This window comes from Mugil cephalus, chromosome 4 (assembly GCF_022458985.1).
Source record: "Mugil cephalus isolate CIBA_MC_2020 chromosome 4, CIBA_Mcephalus_1.1, whole genome shotgun sequence".
Lineage (NCBI taxonomy): Eukaryota > Metazoa > Chordata > Actinopteri > Mugiliformes > Mugilidae > Mugil > Mugil cephalus.
In genome coordinates this window covers 18464819-18489082 of record NC_061773.1, presented here as the reverse complement: position 1 = coordinate 18489082, position 24264 = coordinate 18464819, and the positions used below count along the sequence as shown (strand labels likewise).

Genomic DNA, 24264 nt, shown 5'->3' with positions numbered 1-24264 from the left:
AAGAGGATGACATGCCTAGACTTTGATTTAAACTACAGTTGATCCTATACCTACATTAGTATTAGAAATATGTTTATATTGAATTGTTCAGTCAATGAATGAAATAAAACTAAACTACTGAATAGGGCACACAAAATCTTTGGTTAATTAGTGCCTTTACATATATATATATATTTTCTTTTAATTTTCCCCCCACAACTTTAAATCCTTGAAATACACATTAACATGAATCCAGTTTATCTTAGTAAAGGGATAAATGGAGGTAGAAGACATTATCTTTCACACAGAGCACCACACTAGCTGAGACCTGTTGATCTTCTGTTCAAAGCCTCCTGTAACACTGTAGGCCCCGCCCCTATCACTGCTGAGCCAATCACAAGGCTGCATATTATATGCTGACAGGTTCCCAGCTATTGGGTGAGAGTCTTTTCAGTCCCCAGGTAAAATCCCAGACGCACGCTGCAGTATTAGTTCCGCTTAATCTCCCATCAGTTTGGTGTCTTTGGCCAGAAAAACGTTGAAGACTCTTGCCCTAAACTTTAAGAGGGAATCATGTGCTCAGTCCTATATCTGTTTCTCTTCTTTTAGTGCAAGTGTGCCCAGTACTGGCCGGACCAGGGCTGTTGGACATACGGGAACATTCGAGTATCTGTAGAAGACACAATGGTTCTGGTGGACTACACCATCCGCAAGTTCTGCATCCAACAGGTACCACAAATGATTCATTAGTATTTTATTCAGGGTTAAAAGGTTGATACAAACATGATGTTAATGCACAACGTTCCTGATAAAGGAACATGAACACACCTAAAGCTAATTTATAAATACATGTGGATTTTTTTTTCTCTCATTTCATTTTGAGTGACGTACGTGTAAACCTTCGTGGTGTGTTCTATGCACTGACTTATTTCCCTCTCAGGTGGGAGACGTCTCTGGGAAGAAGCCTCAAAGACTTATCACCCAGTTCCACTTTACCAGCTGGCCAGACTTCGGGGTGCCCTTCACTCCTATTGGCATGCTGAAGTTCCTGAAGAAAGTCAAGGCCTGCAACCCACAGTTTGCTGGGGCCATTGTTGTTCACTGCAGGTAAGTGGGCGGGGGCTTTCCACTGATCTTGATTTTTTTATTTATTTTTTTTTTGTGGTGCGTTTGTCTGCATGGCACACACAACTCACGAGCTTCTTTCTGTCTGCCAGCGCGGGCGTGGGGAGGACAGGTACCTTCATCGTGATCGATGCCATGTTAGACATGATGATCTCGGAGAGGAAGGTGGACGTGTTTGGCTTTGTTACCAGGATAAGAGCTCAGCGCAGTCAGATGGTGCAGACAGATGTAAGTCCGGGGTTAATACACCCAGTACACGTTAACAAGCATTGTGTAAAAGTATGAACTTACAGCACACAGCTTGGCAAAGAAATGTATGTGATGCTTATTGTCTTCATATTCTCTCTCCCGCAGATGCAGTACGTCTTCATCTTCCAGGCGTTGTTAGAGCACTACCTGTACGGTGACACAGAACTAGAGGTGACCTCTCTGGAGTCCCACTTGGCTAAACTCTATGCCCCCTCACCTGGAGCTGGCTGCAGTGGCCTGGAGGCAGAATTCAAGGTCCGTCTCTTTGTTTTATTCTTCCAAAGAGACGTTTCTCTCCGTATCCAATTTCCTTCTACCACACACGTCATTAACAGTTTATGTCAGTGGTTCCCAACTTTTTTTCCTTGGAGCTTCCCCTACTTGAATCCAGCAACCCCACTGAGCCTGGTCTTGTTTTGTTCAACTCTAAATTGCAAAATTTACACCCTAACATTTAATATTAGTTGTTATTATTATAATAATTATTAGTATTTTTATGTCCTTTGTTTGTAGGTAGGACACATTCTCCTAGCTTCATAAATTTACTCTCCATCTTTCCGACAACAGTGACTTTGATGACAAAACGCTGGCTTACATGATGCCTTCACAATTACTCAGAAATTCTATATTCCAACTTGGAAATTTCAGACTTCCGATATGATAGCATTCACGTTACAGGTTTGGTATATCGTCACCATTTGCTGAATATTAGAAATATGTGCAGCAGCTATGTTTTATTTGAAACACTCTTTTTTCCCAAGTTGTTTTGAATGCAGCATCAGCTGCAGCTGGGTCTCCCCCCACCCCCACCCTACGTCTGATTGGCTAGTGATGTTAGTTTGGAGACGGAAAGCTGCGTTACTCTCATTCCATTGGTAGATCGAAAATATCCTGCATCAACATTTTCTTTTTTTTCTAAATGTTGATCTAATCGCTATTTAATTTCTTTCTGGTCACTGTTTGACCACCATTTGAATTTCCCCAGTGAGGATCAGTAAAGTATTATCTTATCTTATCAAACTCCACACGCCACAATACTTAAAGCCCTGCGTATTGTTCATGTAGAGAGACACACGCAACACTGATTAATATCTCAGATCAGACAAGTTTTGTGAATCCCCTGTGATCTCTGGTTTATGTGACTAATTTCAACCAAAAAAAAAATAAATAAATAAATAAATTCATTTTGATTTTGTGATTTCTAGAAACTGACATCCATCAAGATTCAGAATGACAAGATGAGAACAGGCAACCTGCCCGTCAACATGAAGAAGAACAGGGTTCTCCAGATCATTCCATGTGAGTGATGCGGTCGTAGGTGTGAGGCGGTGATGCATTCAGTGTAACTGTGCCTGCACGCGAAGAGGAAATGCCTTGTTGCGCAATGAAACCACACACGCATGAGTCCTTAAAGATTTCATTCAATCAAGGTAAACGCTTCTCCTTGTGTCCAACAGATGAGTTCAACAGAGTGATCATTCCAGTGAAACGCGGAGAGGAGAACACGGACTACGTCAATGCCTCTTTCATTGATGTGAGTGTGCAAGTGGCTGGATGAGAGTGGATCATTTCATTTCATTAATGCAAGCAATCGATCAGGTGTTTTAACTCTACCCTTCCTTTCTATTTCTTTCCTTTCCCTGTCCATCTATCGTTTTTCCTTCCCGTATTGTCCTCCGTCTGGTCACAGGGCTACCGTCAGAAGGACGCATACATGGCGAGCCAAGGTCCCCTGCAGCACACCATAGAGGACTTCTGGAGGATGATCTGGGAGTGGAGGAGCTGCTCCATAGTCATGCTCACTGAGCTGGAGGAAAGAGGGCAGGTGTGTGTGTGTGTGTGTGTGTGTGTGTGTGTGTGTGCGCGTGCGTGTGCGCGGATACAAACACCAGTATTAGATATCAGGTCAATACGTGGCTAAAATAGAACATTGATTTTAGGGTCAATGCTAACTGGATGCCAGCAGTCTTGTATAACATGTTGATATATAAGTTGGTTTTCCAAAGCATCTTTATTTCTGGGCTTTAATTAAATGTGATATAAATTATTACCAGACAAGATTTCCACTTCTACAATCAAGAGTGAAAATCTTATCACTGAACCGTCCCTCATGGACAGAATGTGATATTTTGGTTATTTCCAGGAAGCATGGCGGATTCGGTGTCGGTTTCTTTCTTTGCTCATTATTAATGAGCTGGAATAAGTTCGCCTCCGTAATGACCACTACGGTTTAAGACATCTAGATACTAAAACTGCAATAAAATTAAGTATAGCTTTAGGATGTTGTTGAGCTCTGTTACTTCAGTTTTTCCCTCTTGTGTCCTTTAGGAAAAGTGTGCTCAGTATTGGCCCAGTGATGGAGCAGTGGTCTACGGGGACATCTCCATAGAGATTAAAAGGGAGGAGGAGAGCGAGAGCTACACAGTGCGTGACCTTCTAGTCACAAACAACAGGGTAAGAAGGAGCTCAATGAAACGCATCACAATTTCTAACAGAGGATGGAAACCACACAGGGTATCCGCTGGGTCTTGAAAAGTATTGAAAGTTGAGAATTCAATTTTGGGGACATTAAGACCCTTAAAAAGTATTAAAAAGTCTTAGGTCTTAAAATTTGAGGGTATTTTTTGAGGTAAATTTTGAGTTTAAATTCAGAAACATCCAAACGTCTGTTAATTATCTGTGAGAGCACCAGAACGTATGAGGGCGGAAATTCAGAGGCACAAACAACATGCAACTTTTTGCAAGTGTTATACAGGTTTTTATTAGGGCTGGGCGTATCGATCTAAATATCGATATCAGTAGTATCGATACCAAGGCCAGTATCAGTATCTGATTGATACTAGTGTGCTGAGATTGATACTTATGTTACAGTTTCTCTTCTGTACGTCCAGCAAATTACTCGTCACAGAGTTCACGTGAGCGCAGCTTCTCTCTAAGTCTGCAGGAGCTTCTCCATCTCCACCTGTAGTAAAAGGTGGATATGAACAGAGTCACAGCATCACAGCAGCATTGCACAGCTGGAACTGATGCTGTTAATGAAATGTGCCAGTACTCAAAAGAGAAGACAAGAGACTCTCTTCAGGATGCAAGACTCACCTCTAACATTTCCCTCTCTTATTTTGCTCAACTGATCACTGTTACTGACTATATTTTCCATTGTTGTTGTTGACAATGTCATATTTATATTTTTGTTCCATTGTTCCTTTTTTTGCACTAATGACTTTTTTTTTCTAAAACACCTGTGTGTAGAAATTTCTACAGGGGAGTTGTTTAAATTTCATACTAATAAATTGTTTTATATTGTAGTTAGTTAATGGAAACAGGTTTATTTGACTAAAAAATTTGTCCTGTATTTTATAATCAGCTAACTAAAGGCTGAAGTTATTCAATGATCATGACATTTCAAGAAAAAGTAGTGGTGATATTAGCCCTGCATTTACTTGGTAACAGATCGATACCAAAATTCCCGATATCACCCAGCCCTAGTGTTTATACATTAAACATTTGTTCAAACTTTGCCTTCGATTTATTCTCCCAGACTATTTGAATTCTGTTGTATGATAGTGGTCTATAGTCTTTATTGCAAACTAAAACTGTTAAGTTAAAGGGGTCACTGATGTAAATGGTTACAATTCAAAGTGGCGGTGAGGTATTAAATAATATTGAGAAGGTCTTAAAGTGTTGAAATTAACTTCAGGACTCCTGTATATACTCTGCTACAGCAGCTGACACTTTGCCCTTTAAACAACGCATCGGTTTCATCCCCTTTCCGTTTAGGAGAACAAGGCCCGAGCGGTGCGTCAGTTCCATTTCCACGGCTGGCCAGAGGTGGGCATCCCCGCGGACGGTAAAGGCATGATCAACATAATCGCTGCAGTGCAGAAACAGCAGCAGCAGTCTGGCAACCACCCCATCACGGTGCACTGCAGGTAAGACGCAAGAAATGGTCACACGAACAGTAGCCTTTCAACTTCCACGCACCAGCGTTGGAAAATGTCAGGAAACGTTCCAACGGCCATCGGGGCTCGTGGAAATGCTACAGACTGTACGTCTGAAGTTTGCTGCCCTTTAAATCACAGGAAAAAACAACTTGGAAGAATTGTTCTCCTCTTCCTTGGCTGCGCCCAGAAATGTCTGTATTATTTGTGCGGCGGCGAGTGTTGAAGTTTACAGTTCTGTCCGTGTGTGTGTGTGTGTGTGTGTGTGTTTACAGTGCTGGTGCCGGCCGAACGGGGACTTTCTGTGCGTTGAGTACAGTTCTAGAGAGGGTGAAGGCGGAAGGCATCCTGGATGTCTTCCAGACGGTGAAGAGCCTCAGACTGCAGAGACCCCACATGGTGCAGACACTGGTAAGGCTCAGTAAACACGACAACATCAGCAGGCGGCTAGATTTGCTTTGACACGGACGTGGAGTGGAAGTAATAATCGCTTTCCTCACAGTGGCTGCTTTTATTGTACTTTATTTCTTCAGTTTCTGATTCACATTTGTAATTTAAGCATTTACAATGACTTCAAATAAAAGCAGCAAAGTGCAAAGTGGTTCTGCCCACTGTAGAGTGATGAATCTGGTGGACATAGAACAGATGGGGGGAGTTGTCTTTCACGTATTCAGACGAAGGAGATGACTGAGATGGACCCACGTTTTCAACGGCATCATTCATCTTTTCAGATACTTGTTTGAGCTGCTCATTGTTCGGTTCCCATCGTGTTTTTGTCTCTCCCGGAAACGCATCAGGTCATCTGATGTTTATTCCAGGTGGTGCAAACATGAACAGAAAGGTCGTGTTTCTTACCACAGAGAAATGATCAGATCAAGCGAACGGTTATTAGACGCTACTATTTCCAAATGAGAGGGTATCACCACCAGGGATGAGAACCGTGACTGGCTGCCATAATGGCACCAGTGCTGATGTAACCAGATTTCAGTGCCACTGAATTTTTAATTAGCGCCCCCTTAGCTCTGTTGCTGTGCCGACGCTACACATGACTTCACATCAAGGCCAAACAGTCAAAAGTTTGGCTGTACTTCACCTCAAAAGATGCAGACTCGACAACTTCCAACAAGTCGAAGGCGATATTGTGCAAGGGAGGCAACAGCTCGGATTTGATTAAACCTGACGACGCATAGCATTTTTTTACAAGCTGCGAACTGTTTGTATTATGATAATTATGACAGTTTGTTGTGAATTTTATTTTATATTGGTTAATTTATTTCTTGGACTTGGTTGTATTTATCTTATTCTGGTCAATTTGCAGGTCACAAAATGCCTTGAAAATAAAAAGGCACCATTTTGGTATGATTTCCATTCTTTAAACACCGACACCGTTTCAAAATCGGCATCAGTGTCAGATACAACATTAACGATACCCATCACTATTCGCCACTCCTCTTAAATTCCTTCCAAACAGGCTTCTCATAAGGCTGTTACCACGATTTTAAATTGCTGTGATTACATGGACCCTCTGCTAACAGAGGCTGGACACGATAATGTTTCTAAAATACATTCATGAATGAATTATGAAAATAGCAGTTTGATTACCTAAGGATTTATAGCCACTACTGTTTTTGTTTTCCATTGTTGTATGCATTGTCTTTGTGACTCATACTAGTTTTTGGAAAAAAAGATAAAAATATAGATAATCACAAAGAAGTTGATTATATTTGAAAGTAGTAACCAATAACCAGTTGAAACCAACAGTTGTAAACAGAAACTGTCTTCGTTGTCAAGAGTTGTAGTTTAGGTTAGCGTTAGCATTAGCCACCGTTACCAGATGGTAAATAAATCCAACTACCAGCACCTTCCCAACTCATGTCTTGTTCATTTCATGTGAAAACAACAGTTCGCTCCTTTAAGACACCTCACACGTCTCCTCAAAGAGTGGACTCATATACCAACACCTAAAATATTAAACCATTACTTTTGGGGAGGATATAAAGTGGGGTTTTTTTTGGGAAGGTTTTGGTACATTTGCTTGCAAATGCTTATCCGTCGCAAGTGCAGATTGGATTTACTTTTGGATATATTTATTTGTATATATTTTCTCCTGAGTTTGATACACAATCTCCAGCTGTGTGATGTTTCTGCTCTAAGTGAGTCCAAGTCACATGTTGGCAATTCCAGCTGACTTGGCTTTTCTTCTCCTTCTCCCCCTCCTCCTCCCGTCCCCAGGAGCAGTACGAGTTCTGCTACAAAGTGGTCCAGGAATACATCGACGCTTTTTCTGACTACGCCAACTTCAAGTAGGGACCTGCCCTGGATGAGTGGAAGGACGGATTTCCACGTACGCGTCACACAAACGTACAGAACACACACACACACGAGCAGACACACACATTGCCGTGCAGAGAGCTGCATACTCCCATTTGATGGATCTTTTAAAAAGACTCATCGCGACTTGACCTGTGGATGAGATGAACTGCCCCGGAGGAAAAGGGAAAAGAGGTCTCCGCCCGAGTAACGGGGCAGCGCAGTCGGACACAGAAAATAACTGAGATGCCTTCTTGAATATTTTGTAATGTTGATAATACAACCCTTCACCCCTACTTTGCTTTCCATCTTCACTCCCCACTTGTATATATACTTACTACTGTGTTGCATCTTATTACTTTGGTTTTAGACACAGTTTTAAGTTTGGCTGCATTTTTGGGTGGCACCTGTAATGTATTTTATTGGTATATATATATATATAAATATATAAATATATATGAATATAAATCTAACGCTTTGGTGGCTAATGTGCAACATCCAGAGTCAATGTGAGGATGTTTGGATTTCCTTTTTAGGGACAGAGACTTAAAACACTTTGGACTTTGCCTGAGCCGCGCTGTAGCGACGTTCGTACGTGTGGCAGCGGAACTTCCGCATTTACCGTCAAACCCCCGGACTCGCTGAGAAACGCTCAGCCATTTCTCTTTACGCAAACTTAGTTGCTTCAATTTGGCAAAAAAAAAAAAAAATTGCACTGGCTCAGAGGTCAGAAGCTCTGTGGCGTAGCTCATAGTCTCAGGTTTTCACACGCAAGCAGACACACCAATCACCAGGAGCCATTCATTATTTTCGAGCATCTGTGTGTGTGTGTGTGTGTTTATTTGAGCTGGAGCATAAGCTGACAGAAAAGGCTCTGGTGTGTTTAAAACATCACTGCCTCCTGTCCGCCTCCTGTCCCTTCATCTGGTCTAGACATTCAGAGTTTTACTGTTTGATAATCAGAAAAGATAATAAGAAAAAAATTGATTAAAAGATTGTTGTTGTTTTTTTGTTTTTTTTTTTGACCCAGCGGATTTAATTCTATCATATTATTCTATTCCGTTTTAAAGGCGTGTTGCGGTGACGAGCCGAGTAACAATCCCAGCTAACTCCGCCGCCGCGGCGACGCTAGCAGCAGGTCCCGTGCGCCCGCCGTACTTCTCATCTTGTTTACAAACACGCGTCAGTATTTCTCCTACGTTGTATTTTCCGTTTCATTCGAGGCTTCTGAGATTAAATTTTTTCGATGCCACGCCGCACCGTCACTCCTCAAAGAACGACCCCCCCCCCCCCCCTTTATTCCCCCGTCACAGATACTGATGTCGAAGAATGTTTCTTTTTGTTCGAATGCTGTTGCTGACATGTTCTCACAGGTGGATGGATTGTTACTTTAATAGAGGAGGTGTGCCATGTGATATTTGCTCTGATTTCTTTTCTTTTTTTTTTTTTTATATACATATATATATTTTTTATTTTGGTCCGGTGAGGACGCTCAGACTTGAACTCCAGTGTTTTCGTTTTACCCGAGGTCCCTATCGAGACCGTGCCCTCTGTGATTGTAATAAAAGATGAATGATGTCAGTTAACCGCGGGGCTTCAGGTCAGGCCTAATTTCAACTCGGTCAGCTCAGGAAATGACCGATGACGGGGTTGTTTAAATTGACTAATTGAACAAATTCACCTCCACAGCTGACCTCCGTGTCTCTAGTGGGGTATCCATTACCTCTCAGCTGGATTTTAATTGACGTTAATGACTTACTGCATGTAAAAAACGATTCCCTTTAAGCTATTTCAATCTTAATGTTAACTGCAAACAGCTCTGCAAGTGCGCATAATCTAACACTCCTTTATGTAACTGAGAGTAAGGAGCACAATCTTTTTTTCTTTTTTTTTTTTTTTAATTTATTGATATTGGCCGTTGTTTAAAGGTACATGCTGAATTCTGAGGAGGGGCGATTGCATCCGCGTTGTACGTCTGAAGACTCGAGCACTATCTGCACCGAAAGCAAAGCCGCTTAAAAGTACGCAACCAAATGAAAGAGTGCTATATTTGAACTCTTGAGAAGCTCCTTCAGGTCTCAGAGCCCCGGGTTAAGCCTTCGGCGCGGCCCCTGTTCAGGGCTTAAAGTAGCAGATGGGTTCATTGACCAGTCACTGAAATCGTCGGCCATTTGTGCATCTTCATTTCAGGTCTTTCTTTTTTCATTCCAAAGCGTCACAAGTGCCCGTGCTGTTAGTTGGGTGCCATTACGTTCCCCCTTCGTGTACGTCGTCGCGTGTCGGGTCTTCGTTGGACAGAGGAGGGTGGGGTGCTCGGCTGTTCTGTGCGGGCTGAAATTACGTGGGTTTGCTGCGCGTGTTTGAATCGCGTGATCTCGACGGCAAAAAAATATGACACCGTGCCAAACCCCCCGAGACCCGTTGTGTTACGCTACTGTAGTGAAATTTAAAAAATAAAAGTGCCTCAGTGGTAGGTTTTAAAATGTTAATTCTTCAAACCTGAGTATATGGGATTCAGTGTCATCCTTTCTATTTGATAAACTCCAAAAATTGTGTCTGTCATTGCCTGCAGGTCAATAACAAAACATTTTACATGGCAAATAAAGGGGGGGGGGTCAGTAATCTTTGATTTCACATTCCCTTTAGGTGCATATTCCTCGACTCTGCAGGCCAAACTAACATTGGAGCTGCTTTCAAATTAATTCCACGTCAATTAAATGACTTAATTTCATTCCATATCAGATGAATGTGGCATCCACGACAAGTAATCAGTCGTGGATACCTAAATGTTGAGCAGAATAAATATATTACCGTTTTCTTTCTTCTTTTTTTTTTATGACAAGGGAAATTTGTCGCCCCCATTCTACTGTCCGTTAATTCGTTTTGACTTCCAGAGTCCAGCTTCCCTCTCCTCGCCACCTTTTATATGTCCTTCGTGTCTCTTATCCAGCTCCACTCACGGCTGTCCACTTAGTCCTTTCTCTCCATTTGTCCTCGGCACCATCTTTCCCAGTGGTCCGCACCCATTCCCCTATTGTACATAATGTAATGTTATTTATATTTCATTCCTGTCTGCTGCCTTGCTTATTTTATTTTCTTCTCCCTCCCCACCCCTTTATTATTATTTTTTTAAAGATGTATATTGAACTGTATCGGGACCATTTTGAAATGTATTAGAGATTTTTTTTTTTTTTTTTGCCCATTTTTAATTTGGTATAACTGTCTTAAGCAAATCCTATTTTTTAATTTGCCTAAGTTTGTTTCTAGTGTTTTGTTATTCAACATTTGAATATATGTATATATAATTATATATATGATAAAATTATATATAATTATATAATGCCAAATGGCCTTTCTAAGCAAGATACTGTTCAAACCTAATAAAGTGCTTCAGATTTTAACACCCGTCTGTGTTTATTGTGGCGTCAGATACTATACGTTGTAAAACAGAAGTGGGGATACGTCACGCGTCGTCTTTCCTGGCTGCGTCTTGCCAGTAAAGACAGCTCCTTTCTCAGTGAAGACTGATGGGGTGGGTTCAGAATAATTGCCGTATAGATCAGGCCGTCCTCATTGAGTGTTGCTCTTGAAGTGTTTCAACCCCTTCAATCAAATGTCAGGCTGCTTTTAGTACCAATCAGTCACTAAACTCTAAAATATTTAGTATTGCTTTGAAATGTTTGTGTGAAAAGAATGAGAAGAGACAACTGCAGTTGTGAAGAATGCTGCGTCCATATTAAGGTAGACTACTATTCAATTATACACGGATGAGGCATAACATTATGACCACTGACGGGAGAAATGAATATCATCGACCTTCTTGTGACAATTCAATGTTATGCATTGAAACTTTTAATGGCAACAAAGCGAATTTGTGCAAGAAAATTGGGTTGCGCAATTCACACAGCACCACCAGAGTTTAACAGTCTTACAGGTTCTGGGAAGAAGCTGTTCCTCAGTCTGGTGGCCCTGCTACCTGAGCTCTTCATGCTCAGGTTTGCCCCCAGGTTTCTGCATCTGGAGGTATAAACGTCCGCTGTTGTGAAGAGACTGACAACAACAGTCTTTTGTGCAGCCTTCACCACCCTATGAAGCATGAGAGGGGGGTACAAGGGAGACCTCTACACACACGTTAGGATGTTGGTCATAATGTTATGGCTGATTGGTTTGATTTCTGATTGATGTGAAGAGGGATTATTTGGATAGGAATGTTGCTTTTCTAAGATTCATTATAAAAGCATAAATAGTGCACCATATCACAATATTTCTCTGGGGGAAAGTTCACAGTACTGATGATAACATTTATGTAAATGAAAAAGTTTTACGTCTAATCAGCACGAATCATGGGTCATCATTTTCAGAACGTTATCTGATGTCCAAAAGATAAAGTGAGAGGGAGGTTCTAAAATCACTTAACTATCTAACAAGCAGTTGGAAGGAGTATAAAAGCCTGTTTGGGGAAAAAAACATGTTTATTTTCTTCCCTTTGGGAAATGTAGGATCACTTTGCTCATTCCAAGGCATCTCATGCTTTCATTTTGATCATTTTTCGCCCTTGATCTCTGTCTTGGATGTCTCCCAACTTTATGAAAGTGCAACACTAGATTGCTGCCATGGCCTTTTAAGATGGAAAGTATTAGCAAAACTAAAATACAACCCATTCACTTATACTATATAATCTGTGGTGATCGATGTAGGACTTTTTAACAACAGACGTTCTGACCACAGGTATATTATTGTTTGCTACAGTCCCCTTCACGGTTTGTAAACAATGTGACGTTTTTGAGGGGCGGGGCTTAACTGGATGCCACACATCTCAAACACTATATGGTGTAAACAACAGCAATGGACTGTTTTGGCAAGCATGGACGAGTGAAACGCACATTTTAGAGGATATACTAATACACTTATTTTAAAAAGTTGACTCTGACTGATGGGACTATGTTCGCTGACCCCTACTCTCTCTCTCTCTCGCTGGATGGACGATTTGACTAAAGGAGGACACAGAGGGGACGAAGTCTGGTCTGTCTTTATCAAGTGAAGCCTCTCCAACAAAGATATTACAAGCATTAAATGGAGCCACTGTGGAGGGTAACTACTAGCAAATGCAACTTCTGCTTGGACACCCCTGAAACACTACACTAACGTTGTGTTAGCTCGCGGTTAGCATTAGCAACGTGTAACAAGAACCCCCTAAATAAGGATTAATTTAACGTAATTTAAAATTTAGTCTAACCCGTAACGTCTTCCAGGCTGAAATGGGTGATGCTTTACATATTAATCTAACCTGATATGAAGTGTGGCCGTTGTTGATTGTCTCACTCCAATCCTCTCTTTTAATCTCCAAAGCCAAACCAAAGTAGTCTACGACTGGCAGTGGCTGGTACGTGATAAAAGTTAGTGTTCGCTTTTAGCAGCCAAAAATACAGCAAGAATACATGTTCATGGTTGAAAGTGACGAGCTCCAGCTTCTCTCTGTTTTGCCTCCACATAACATTGTGACGTCACAGTGAGGTAGGCCATTAAAGGGTCTATATTCCACACTGTGCTTTAGTGTAATCACGACCTCACAGGAAACCTACTGGAACTGAGCCTCCATCAATACACCCCCATATTAGACATAAGCATAATTATTACAAGTCAAACGGTCTTTTTAAATGGGGATAATGCAGTTTATTAACCCCAAAGAGATTCACGTCCAGTTTGAACAAATTCAAGACACGTTTTTAGTAGCTCACCGAGATAAAAGATAGTTCAGCTAATGATCTCATACCTCAGACCGAAGTAAAAACGCATTTATCATTCATGTTTGTTATATTTTAATATTTTTAATGTGTCAGAAGACCTGCTGACAGGATAAGACAGGAGAGTTAAATGTGAATTCAAAATAGTATTGCTACAAACAGAAACAATACTAATGCTAAAATGTTTACTATCAGCTTTATTGTGGAAGAATCTACTTAAATGTTTATCTGACTTTTTCTAACTCTTAAATAATAACAATTCCTATTTATTATTATGAACTAAATTTTGCCTAAATGAGCCGTACTCTGAAATGATCTCCATATTGTACTGAATCTATTCATGTTTATTTCACTGGCTCCTAACTCAGCAATTGTTATTACCCAACACTGACGGGGTAATCTGGAAGATCTGGAGATCACACTCACCTCGCTTCAACCACTGAACAGTTGAGCTCACAAATCGACTGAGTCACTACATCGTGTTGTCGGTCACCTCCTCCTGATCGAGGACTAGCTCGCCAGTGAAACTGTGAAATGTAAACACCCTTTACTCTAATTGAGATCAGTGTCCTTGGTGACCTGGTCAGGAATCCTCTGTGTTTGTTCCTCCACTGAGTTTGCCCTGACTGAGGGGTCAACGGGAGCAGAGGGAGGATGTGTGATGTATCACCGTCTTCAAATCGGGTGTGGATAATAGGACGTGGCAGCTGTTGGGTTGTTGATCTAGGAAATATTATCTGTAAGCTATTCAGAAAGGGTCCGATCCACATAAAGCAACAAATTATTCTCCTAATCCTATTCATAGCAACACTTTTGAAAAGAAAATATGCTTGAATGATATTGTCTGCCCCTACACTAATTCATTCAATGACTTGAATTTCCTATTCAATCGATGTGAGAGCATTTGTACGGCGGTGATCCCAGGGGGGTCAGCGCTGTTTGCAGGTGATAATTGGTACTGGCCAGGTCCTCTGCCCCTCTCGTCCCTAGGGGATGTTTTATTTCACCCCTGTGGACAGGGGGGCCGAAGGGGTCAGTTATGGGTGGGACAAATAGAGAAAGATGATGGAGATGTGTGTTGGCGGGACTTCTGGACTGGTACATATACTGAGGAGAAGGAAGAGGAGGACGAGGGCGTTGAGTGTCTCTTTGGTGAAATACTTCCAAAAGTGTGTGGTACAGAGAACCGCAGTGTCTGAGCAGCTGAAGAACAATCAGGTTGAGCTTCTGCAGAGACACCGAGGGACACCTGTACTGACAAAGCTGTGAAAGCCGTAACTGAGGTAAGGCCACTTTCCTTTCCTGTACTCTGTTTAAACCAAAGTCTTTACCTGGAACTTGTACTATGGTACCAAGGCATTTTGGAAATAGTCTTTTAAAAGGGAGCATTTACTATTTGAGGAGAGAAGTCCAATGCAAACATCAGTCCAATACAAACATCAGTCCAATAACATGTTTGGATGTTTGACTGATTGCCAGGATGCATTTTGAATGATTTATGAAAACTGGCAGCAAAATATTCCAGTGGATTTTAATTATTCATTTTATGTTATTATTGGAGAGAAAAGGGGGTTGAGAAGTTATTGCTGCAGGAAGAGTAAAAAATCCTCAAAGAGTAGATAATAATAACCTTTAACCTTTACTTGTATAGCACTTTTCAAGACACAGTTACAAAGAACTTTGCAGACAAAGCTGTTGAAACAGCTATACGGAGTAAATATATATGGATATGTAAATAAAAACGGGTGATTAAGAAACATTAAAGAACAGATTTACTATTGTATGTATGTATGTTTTAAGGAGTGATTCAAGATCAGAAGAGCATCTCATAGTGAACTGCTTGTAACTGAGTGTCCATCTTTGCTTTTAAGTGGGAATATCATGTGCGTGTCTCGGCTGGTTTTGCTGATGGGGCTGCTTCTCTGTGTGGGGGCTCAGCTGTCCTACGCCCAGCACTGGTCCCACGGTTGGTACCCCGGAGGCAAGCGGGAGTTGGACTCCTTCGGCCCATCAGAGGTAGGCGCATTACTTAGTTCTTTGAATGGGCAGCTTCTGTGGAGAACCAACACACTATGCACCTGTTTTCCCCTCGTATTCTGAACCTTGCCGTCTCTGCCTCTCAGATCTCAGAGGAGCTCAAGCTGTGTGAGGCAGGGGAATGCAGCTACTTGAGACCCCAGAGGAGGAGCATCCTCAGAAACATTATTGTGAGTGAACAGCAAACAGAGATGAATGTTTACTGTGTCTAAAACCTTGTTATAAAATAAAGAAAAGGTTTGCCTCAGTCTAACGACATGCTAAATAACTCCTTTTTTTGCAGCTGGAGGCCTTAGCCAGGGAACTCCAGAAGAGAAAGTGACAGCTTTTTGTCTTAAACTGCTTTTGTACCAAGTGACCCTCTTTTTTTTCTGTATCCATGCATTGACATGATTCTGTGATCTTGTGATTTGTCATATTTGTCAGTAAATTTGTTTTCCAGCTTTGCATTGTTTTTCCTTGTCGCACACAAATGTGGAAGTTACAATGGTCTACAATAAAGCATCTATTTTGATATTAACTTTCTTTTTTTTTTCATTGTTGGTGTCCTTAAATTGTCTGCAGCCCATTGTGTGATTAATGAATATAGAGGGAGGAATACAAAAACTGTTAGTGGTTGTAGAATATATATTTAAAAATAACAAACAAAAAATAGTGTAAAACGCACTTAAATGACAGTCTGTAATAATTGCAACGTCATAATTTATTTATTTTTTGAAAATATATTTTAATTTTAAATGTGTTTAAACTCATTAATTCTGACTGGGTATATAATGGTACATATCTTGCATTTTTCACTTGTTTATGTTTTACATTTTATTTTATATTGCAAACATGTCTTTTTAACTTGAACTTTTTTTTTAATTTTAAATAAAATAAGATAAAATTTATTTGTCACATACACAGTTATGCGTAGACATACTATATACACAGCGAAATGTATTTTAGCACCTGCAGCTGGTTAAAAAAAATAAACAGAAATATATAATAAAAACAGAAATTAAAAGATAAATATAAAATAACAAAAAATAAAATGGAATGCAATAACATATGAACTCTAAATTTGGTACCCATATAAATATAAATGTGAACAATCTGTACCTATTTTTGCACCTGAACAAGATTTCATATATTTCATTAGCTATTCCCTTTGGACCAAACGCTAGTATTAGTACGTCACTGCGCATGCGCTAATAGAAGGCGAGGGATGGGTCAGAAAAAAATAAAGATGGACGACACGAGTGTCTGTACTCTGCTAAGTGCGCAGTCAGACGCCCAACATTACATTACCAGTACACCTAACGCGGCTTCTGTCACAGATGCTGATAAAGTAATAAACACTAAAATAGCTAGTACCCAAGTTGAAGGTGAGTTATGTCTAGAATGTGAAAATTGAGGCGTTTTGGAACCCTGTATGCCGAGCTGAATACGTTAGCTCGTTGGCTAACTGGCTAGCCAGCTCCTCAGTCTAGTGAGCTAGTTAGCTCATTGGCTAAATACGTTAGCGTACCTACGTGCGTACAGGACTCGTGAAAGATATCGCCACCAAAAACTCTCCCCTTTAAATTAAGAAAAGTCGAACTCAATATTTATGAAACAGGTTAGTTTGTGACTCTTCTTCTTGGTGCGGGACTTGTGAGCTAGTGTCTGCTCCTACTGGGCCTGTTGGTCCATAACATCATCCACATACCAGTGCTTAAGGCTTTAGGTCAGCTAGCAGGTTTTGGTAGCGGATACCACAAGGTAACTTCACACCATATAATGGTTGACATTACTTTGTGGCAGTTTTCTTCTTTGGTAATGTAAGTGAATCCTGAGTCAACTGTGACAAACTTAAATTTAAAGTATTGTTAGGTGGCTGTGAGTTTCAGGAATGAGGAACCAAGGTGTGATTCATTCTTGTTGAAAGGTCCCATCTGTCCTGACCTCGGCTTTCCAGTAGAATATAAACAATACTCTCAAAAGTGTTAACTGAAAACATTGCACACATACTTTTGAGACAGTTCTTACAATTTCTGTCCTGTGGTTAACTGCTACTGTGACTATCATTTGGTAAGTACAAAATTTGAAACGTATCAAAAACATGAGTATTTCAGGAATTACAGATACAGATAATTGACTTTTCCAGTCTTTAAATTTATTTGAGGGCCATAAATTATTTGACATTAACGCCCTTTTTGTGTAATTGTCTCGAAATCAGGATATTTTGACAGTGTAACGTAGCCGATTATGATGACATTATTGTCTTTTTCTTTGTTACAGCAAAAAACAAACAGACTAAATCATTTTAAATAATTCTTTAAACAGTCGTCATAACAATCCCAATGTATATCTTTGGAGTTGAGACACTGTAATTCAAATATTTTTCATCCCAGGTTAATATGATGTGAATGGTGAAATATCATTTCATCAACAGTTCCTATGCTTAGCTCACTACTATGTAAGTCCATACATTAGATCTTTATTAAATTATGTTGACTTGTATTAGTTAAATTGTTTAAGCACTGTCACTTTGATACACAGATTCCTATTGATTAAAATAACATTAATTGCATTTCTAAACATGTAAATTTTACTCTCTGCTCATGAACTGCCAATTCATATGACCGGAAAAAAATATTCACACTATTGTAAGTTTAAAGTATTAAGTATTTGACTTAATTAAAAAACGAAAACAATACACTTTTACTATTCCCGTCAACAGTGTATGAGATGGTAGTGTGAAATGATCTTGGATTACACTGGACCACGGTGTCTTAGAGGAAAAATCAGCTTTGTCGTCATGACTGGGAAACTTTTATTTTTAAGTGAAAAAATGTAATGTACGTTTTTGTGTACTAATGGGAAAATAGTTAAATACACAAGGCATCAGTTAGTGAACAGTTTCGACATTTAAAGAGACATGTTAATCATGTTTTCATGAGTATGATTTAATTAACCGATGTTACGAAGGTACATGCTGCTGCTTCCTGCCTCCTTAGGTGGTATAAATGCAGCACCAATGCCATGCGAACACACTGTCAAACCTTAAACACTTATTTGGTAGAAATATTATACAGCAAGTGAATCAAAACCACTATAAAAGGTTGTTGCTAAGTGTTAATAGTTTAGCCTTTAGGTATTTTACAAAACTAATATAGAATATATTTGTTTATGGCTGATCAAACATAATTTCTCTAAATTATATTTATTATATTTACATGTGATTCAAATCTTTTTTTATCTCTGTGGGCACCTGTTGTATTGGAGCTCACTAAGTTACTGTGATAGAAGTTGTTTTATGAAGTGGTGTGACGAATTCTGTGCTGCTTTAAAAATGCGTTGAATACCATCTCATTCAGACAGTAGAATCTGTTCCAATTAGGATTTAACTTCTTGTTTTTCAAAAGGGAAAACTTTCCATTTGGCTCAATAGCATCAACTACGTTTTAAAAAGTGTGGCACAGAACTTCATTTCTGATAAAGGTTTGGCATAGAGGAAAAAGTAAAGTGCTTTTGAAATGCAATCTGGTTCAACATGCTTAAATAATCTTTATTCTATTGTTTCACCGTAAAGGAGACACGAGTGAAGAGGAGCTACTTAAGGGTCTCCTCACCGACAGTTACTGCCATGTCTGCGAAGCTGTGCTGCTGTTTGAATCTCAGCGACTCTCCCACTATGAGGTGTGTACTTTTTTTCTGTGTGGAGTTGTGGTACAGTTGTACTGACTCACAAACGTTTGAGCCTTCGAAGTAATGCTTTACCTGTCCCCCGTCTGCAGGGAAAGAAACATGCTCAGAAACTCAAGGTTTACCTGCAGACCAGAAAAGAAGAGAAGATGAACAAAGCACCACAGGTTAGTGCTAATTTGAAGATTTTACTTCATTATGAAATCAAATCATCATGTTATACATTCAGTATCAGGATTAGTTCTTTTAATAATGTCTTTTTCTCAGTACAATAGAGGGTATACATTGATGTCACTGCCATGTGGGGCCATCCACACCCCAACCAATTAATATCACCTGACACTAACTGTGAACCACACCACCAGGTTTCTGTGCCTGGATTCCAGTTGTTTCTTCTAAATGCGCTTTTAGCACAAAATTAATTTTACAATTTAGACTGTATTAAAGCCTATGATTCAAACTAATGCTGCTAATCCCCATGTTCAGCTGTCACTTTTTGCCACTCAGTGGCTGTAACCACGTAAATGCTGTGACGTCCGTGTATACCCTCCATATGAGAGACTAGACCAACAAACATTTCATTACATCACACCTTCTCTCTGATATTAAACATGCACGCCCTAAATGTAAATTTAGTATGTCATAATATTCTGACATGTTTGATATAGTCTTTCTACTGTCATGCCAAGTATGTACCTGGGTCCAGTCAGTCTCATGTCATTTTAATTTTTTTCCACAGAAAGCCATGACTACTGATAAGGACCGCTTCTGTGAGCTGTGTAACATGGTGTTCAGTTCACAAGTGGTGGCAAGGTCACACTATGAAGGCAAAGTCCATACAAAAAATCTCCGTAAACAAGGTCTTCGTCCACCAGGCAAGTGCCGGCTGTGTGTTGTAGTGATCGGAATTTAAATATTCACAAGTCAGCTCCGTTGACGGTATGATTCCACTATCTGTTCATTTCAAACACAACCTGTTCATTTTTCCTTGTATTTATAGACAAAGGCATGGGAGTGTGTTCTTCACCGAGTCTCATTCAGGACCCTGATCATTCTGACCAGATGTCATCCTCAGAGGGTGGTATAGGGCTTCTTCTGGACCCTGCAGGCACCACGGCAACCCAGAGCACAGAGGCTGATCTGAAGGATCCTAACAAGCACTGTTCCCTTTGTGCCTCCTCTTTCAACACGCCCCAGATGGCCGCGCAGCATTACAACGGACGCAAACATCAGAGAAACCAAGCCAGGCAGGAGCTGCTCAAAGAGCTAGGAGACGGTGTCCAGCAAGGTAACACGTGGCCTTGGCTTTGAGCAGTATAGGGCAACACAATAGACTTCATCAGAGTTTAATTACAGGGTTTAATGTCATATTTTGTCTATTTTGTGGGAGGACCCTGGATGTGAAGAAAATAGTCTTTGAGGGACATTGCGATTCAAGACAACACATAAAATCAGTAGAAGCTGGCAATGGTGAGACATACTAATATGAACAGAAAAAAAAACCCACAACAGATTAGTGCCCAGAAATGCAAAGCTTCCTAAAACAACACTGATGAAACGACAAATCTCAGCCATGAAGAGTTTATCTGACCAGAGCAGGTAGGTAGGAGGAGATTAGCTGGATTCATAACCTTGTTTTCATGAAAAAAAAAATGTCTGGTTGTATGTTACATGTAGATAGATAGATAGATAGATAGATAGATAGATAGATAGATAGATAGATAGATAGATAGAAATTGATGTTTCATATAACATGTTATTTTTATATTTAGTTGTAGGCCATATCATTTCTTTGAAGACAGATCAGTTGGGAATGAATTACAAAACAGCTAGAAGTCATGTTAGTGTTGAGAAGCCTTTATTTGACCATTTCGCAGTTTCTTTCACATTTTTACACTCACTTGTTTCCAGGTGACTCTCTCATGTGTCAAATGTGTAGCGTGCAGTTCAACTCTGTGGAGATGTACCAGGCCCACATGCAGGGGAGCAAACACCAGATCAAGTAGGATCAAGTTTTTTTTTTTTTTTCTGACAAACGTTCCATTTCTTCTCTCATTTTGTCATCATTTCTCATAAGCTTCCTTTAAAATTTAATTTCTGCCAAACTGCATTCACCCAGTCTTTGCAGGACTTACACACCTGTGTTCATCTAGAAACCGTTTAGCTACTTTTTGTTTTGGTTTTCCTCCAACATGGTAATTATGTCCCAGGGGCCCTGCATGCACAGAGGAGGGTAGAGTGTCTATATTATATATCTGGATATTATTTCCATTAAAAAATATCAAAGACAGTTCCAAGCTCATGTATATATGTTTATTTTTTCTTCACCAGGGAGAAGAAGGTCGTTGACCTGTGCAAATCCCAACAAAAAGTCTACACTACATTTTCTGATGAACTGGCCGATTACATTCAGGTCCAGCAGGCTCGTGGAATCAAGACCAGTCAAGTGCTCCCTCAGCGTGACACACAGGAGAACGAAGAGGGCGACGAAGGACAGAAAGCATTAAACACGGGGGATGCGAAAGAATGGTATAAACCCGTGTCCGGCCTCCCTCCCACGTCAAAGCCTCTTAATCCCTCCCGCCCTGGTTCTTACAACCCAGCTGAAACATGGCGTCCTTCGTATCCGGGCCCACCGCGGCCGTCGTACGGCTGGAACTACAACCTCCCTCTTCCGGTCCTCCCGTCCTCAGGTTCTCCCCAGGTCGCTGGTCACCAAAAAAGGGGGAGGCACAGACGAGAGTCGAGCTCCTCCTCGTACACTACCTCATCCTCTTCCTCCTCGTATTCCTCCTGCAGCAGCAGCACAAGTGACAGCGGCGACAGTGAATGTAGGCTCAGAGAAAAGAAGAGGAAAAGGAAGTCCAGGAAGGACAGAGGCAGGAGGGGAAGAGACGAGGAGTCAGAGGAGGAATGGAAGAAGGGGAGGAAGCGCCAGAGGAGAGAAAGAGACAAGGACTCAGAGGAGAGGAGAAGAGAGCAATCTGTGGAGTCAGGAGAGGAGGGGAGGAGGAAAGGACTAAAAAATCATGGCAAGCGGAGACGGAAAGAAAAGAAATCCCAGGAGAACTTTGAGATGGAAAGAGGTGAAAGGGTGTCAGTGAAATTAAAGCCGCAAGACACGACGGAGAACAGAAAAGAGACTGAACTGCAGGTCGGCGATGGACTCGATGTTGAGCAAAGGGAGGGTGGAGATGAAGAGTCGGCCAAAACCAAACACAGGAAGGAGAAGAAGAAAGTGAAAGACAAAGTAGACACAAGGACAGAAGAGGAGAAGCTTTGGGATGACTCCATTCTCGGTTGTTAAACTAGTCTTGTTGACTGCTGACAGCTTTTCAGACAAGTCATCACAAGTATGATGCTGAAATTTTCAAAAAAAAAAAAAAATGACATGTATTTTAAAATGATTGAAATATTAAACGTCTGAGTGTACTCTGTAGGTGTGCTAGCTGGCTAGTATGTTCAGCCTTTGTATGGCTCTCCGATTGATTCCATGTGTGTGTCTAGTTGTGTTTCCCATCATGTGAAATGATCTGTGAAGTCCTCTCTGCGACTCAACACATCAGGACGTTAAATTATTTCGATAATGAATGTGTGCTTCTCTCAAGGATTCGCCTGCGGTTCCTTCAGCAGCCTGCGGTTGGCACTGTTGTGCTTTTTTCAGAGCGCCAGTACAGCAAATAAATACCCATAAATGTTAGAGGCTTAGTCATTTCATTCCTCTTGAAGCTCTGCATGCTTTCACTCACATACGTATTGGCTTAAAATAGGTCTGTAGAAAGGTTCCACGTGTCAGACTAGTTAGTGGGCCTGTTACTCATTGCAGAATATCACAATTGTTCAAAGGTAGCTCGCCCTAGATGTTGCCTTATTTATAAAACACCGTGTGTGCACCTTCAATTTTATTAGGTTCACTAGTGAAAATGAATGCATTGTGATGGTCTTGCACCAAATCATATCTTTGTGGCAAGGTTAAGGTATTCAGCTTTCGTTTCAAATAACTGAGAGCTGTCGATTCACCTGTTTCAACTTGCCATATATTATTTTGTCAGCCCCATTGTAGTCAGTGGGCTAGTCTTAACAGCAGAGATACTTTAGTGTTTCATTTAACAACACCGCAAACTGCATCTTCCAAGATGAGCATATGGTTTAATTCCCACCTTTCTGGCGCTGTTTCAGGTCTAGTCCAGCTCTGTACTACAATACTAGAACGCATTCGTTTTGTGCTCGTGCACCTAATGAGCCAGCAAGTGTTTAGTGATGCGCTGCGGTTGTGTTTACACACACAAAAAGCGTATAAAAAGTCTGGGGTCATACAGGTGCAAAGGTTAACTGAGAGCAGCTCTTCACAAAACCTCAGAATTGAAGTTCAGAGTTAACACGTGATAAATGGGACAAACGCAGCCTGCAGAAGAGTAAAGCAGACTCAAACTTTGCAATTTAAAGTGTCAAGTGCTGTTGTGATAGAAAATGGAAAAAAGAAACATGCTCCTTATTCAAGATTTCCACATCTTTGTCTTTAAATTCTGCCTTTTTGAGTTTGCCATTGTACATCTTTATGTTATGTTAATGCACAAAACACTTGTTTGTTTTAACACCCAACAATTATTAAGTAGATAATCGGTGCTACTAAAAAGCAAGCGAAGTGACAGAAATGTCGATCTACTACATACAGTAAGTTCTGTAGAGTCTCTTGGATGCAACGCATCTATAGAAAGATCTTTAACCTGGCTAATAGCATCCGTGACACTTGGAATAACACATACACGCGGATAAACAGATAAAGTGTCGAAAACACTCTCGAGAAGCTCCTCCGCTCTTCAGCGTTTGACTGAAAGCGATGAAGCACAGAGACCAAGAAAGGCTTCCGAGCTCAGCGATGTGTAGAGAGCATCTCTGAAGCCCCCGGAGATCTCCTGTTTTCAAAGAATCCTGTGGTCTCGTTCCCGTGTCTCGCTCGAAGCTTCGACCCCCGTAGAGCTGTAGGATGCCCACATCCTCTCGCTTTACGACCCCCGCCAGACCGCTCTGTACTTTAACATATAACACAGGCACAAACGACTCCACAGGCGCTTAGATGATCTGAAGTATCTTTATCAAGGAAACGTGAGTTCAGTGGACAGCGAGGCCTTTGAACAGCCAATGTGTCTGCACAAAAGTGAACTATAATTATCACTCAGTGGCACGTACCGCTTTTAATTCAGGCTTTTTAT

General features: G+C 40.8%; 3 protein-coding genes across 3 annotated transcripts in view; all 3 read left to right on the top strand.

Moving 5' to 3' along the window:
• ptpra (protein tyrosine phosphatase receptor type A) overlaps positions 1-11002 on the top strand; it is a 35747-nt gene extending 24745 nt beyond the window's left edge. Inside the window, exons 12-22 of the mRNA XM_047583068.1 lie at positions 589-708; positions 920-1086; positions 1197-1332; positions 1459-1608; positions 2559-2652; positions 2811-2887; positions 3044-3178; positions 3682-3807; positions 5131-5282; positions 5567-5702; positions 7524-11002. Of these exons, the coding sequence (XP_047439024.1) occupies positions 589-708; positions 920-1086; positions 1197-1332; positions 1459-1608; positions 2559-2652; positions 2811-2887; positions 3044-3178; positions 3682-3807; positions 5131-5282; positions 5567-5702; positions 7524-7598 (1368 nt within the window). The 3' untranslated portion in view covers positions 7599-11002. The remainder of the gene's footprint in view (positions 1-588; positions 709-919; positions 1087-1196; positions 1333-1458; positions 1609-2558; positions 2653-2810; positions 2888-3043; positions 3179-3681; positions 3808-5130; positions 5283-5566; positions 5703-7523) is intronic.
• Positions 11003-12872: 1870 nt separating this feature from the next.
• Positions 12873-15902, top strand: gnrh2 (gonadotropin-releasing hormone 2). The gene is made up of 4 exons (XM_047583333.1): positions 12873-14628; positions 15217-15361; positions 15469-15552; positions 15666-15902. Exons 2-4 carry the CDS (start codon positions 15227-15229, stop codon positions 15702-15704), a joined length of 258 nt encoding a protein of 85 aa, XP_047439289.1. The 5' UTR covers positions 12873-14628; positions 15217-15226; the 3' UTR covers positions 15705-15902.
• A 690-nt stretch (positions 15903-16592) lies between these two features.
• Positions 16593-22751, top strand: zmat1 (zinc finger matrin-type 1). Its single transcript, XM_047581787.1, has 7 exons — positions 16593-16749; positions 18939-19045; positions 19144-19218; positions 19791-19926; positions 20052-20339; positions 20963-21053; positions 21383-22751. The coding sequence occupies exons 1-7, from the start codon at positions 16611-16613 to the stop codon at positions 22356-22358; spliced, it is 1812 nt and encodes a 603-aa protein (XP_047437743.1). The 5' UTR covers positions 16593-16610; the 3' UTR covers positions 22359-22751.
• Positions 22752-24264: the final 1513 nt, after the last annotated feature.

Bases quoted from the DNA above. Each gene is read 5' to 3' on its own strand.
- zmat1 (XM_047581787.1), top strand. From the start codon at position 16,611: ATGGACGACACGAGTGTCTGTACTCTGCTAAGTGCGCAGTCAGACGCC. The intron at 16,750-18,938 runs GTGAGTTATGTC...TTCACCGTAAAG, and splicing joins AGCTAGTACCCAAGTTGAAG to GAGACACGAGTGAAGAGGAG. The intron at 20,340-20,962 runs GTAACACGTGGC...ACTTGTTTCCAG, and splicing joins AGGAGACGGTGTCCAGCAAG to GTGACTCTCTCATGTGTCAA.
- gnrh2 (XM_047583333.1), top strand. From the start codon at position 15,227: ATGTGCGTGTCTCGGCTGGTTTTGCTGATGGGGCTGCTTCTCTGTGTG. The intron at 15,362-15,468 runs GTAGGCGCATTA...TCTGCCTCTCAG, and splicing joins ACTCCTTCGGCCCATCAGAG to ATCTCAGAGGAGCTCAAGCT. The intron at 15,553-15,665 runs GTGAGTGAACAG...CTTTTTTTGCAG, and splicing joins GCATCCTCAGAAACATTATT to CTGGAGGCCTTAGCCAGGGA.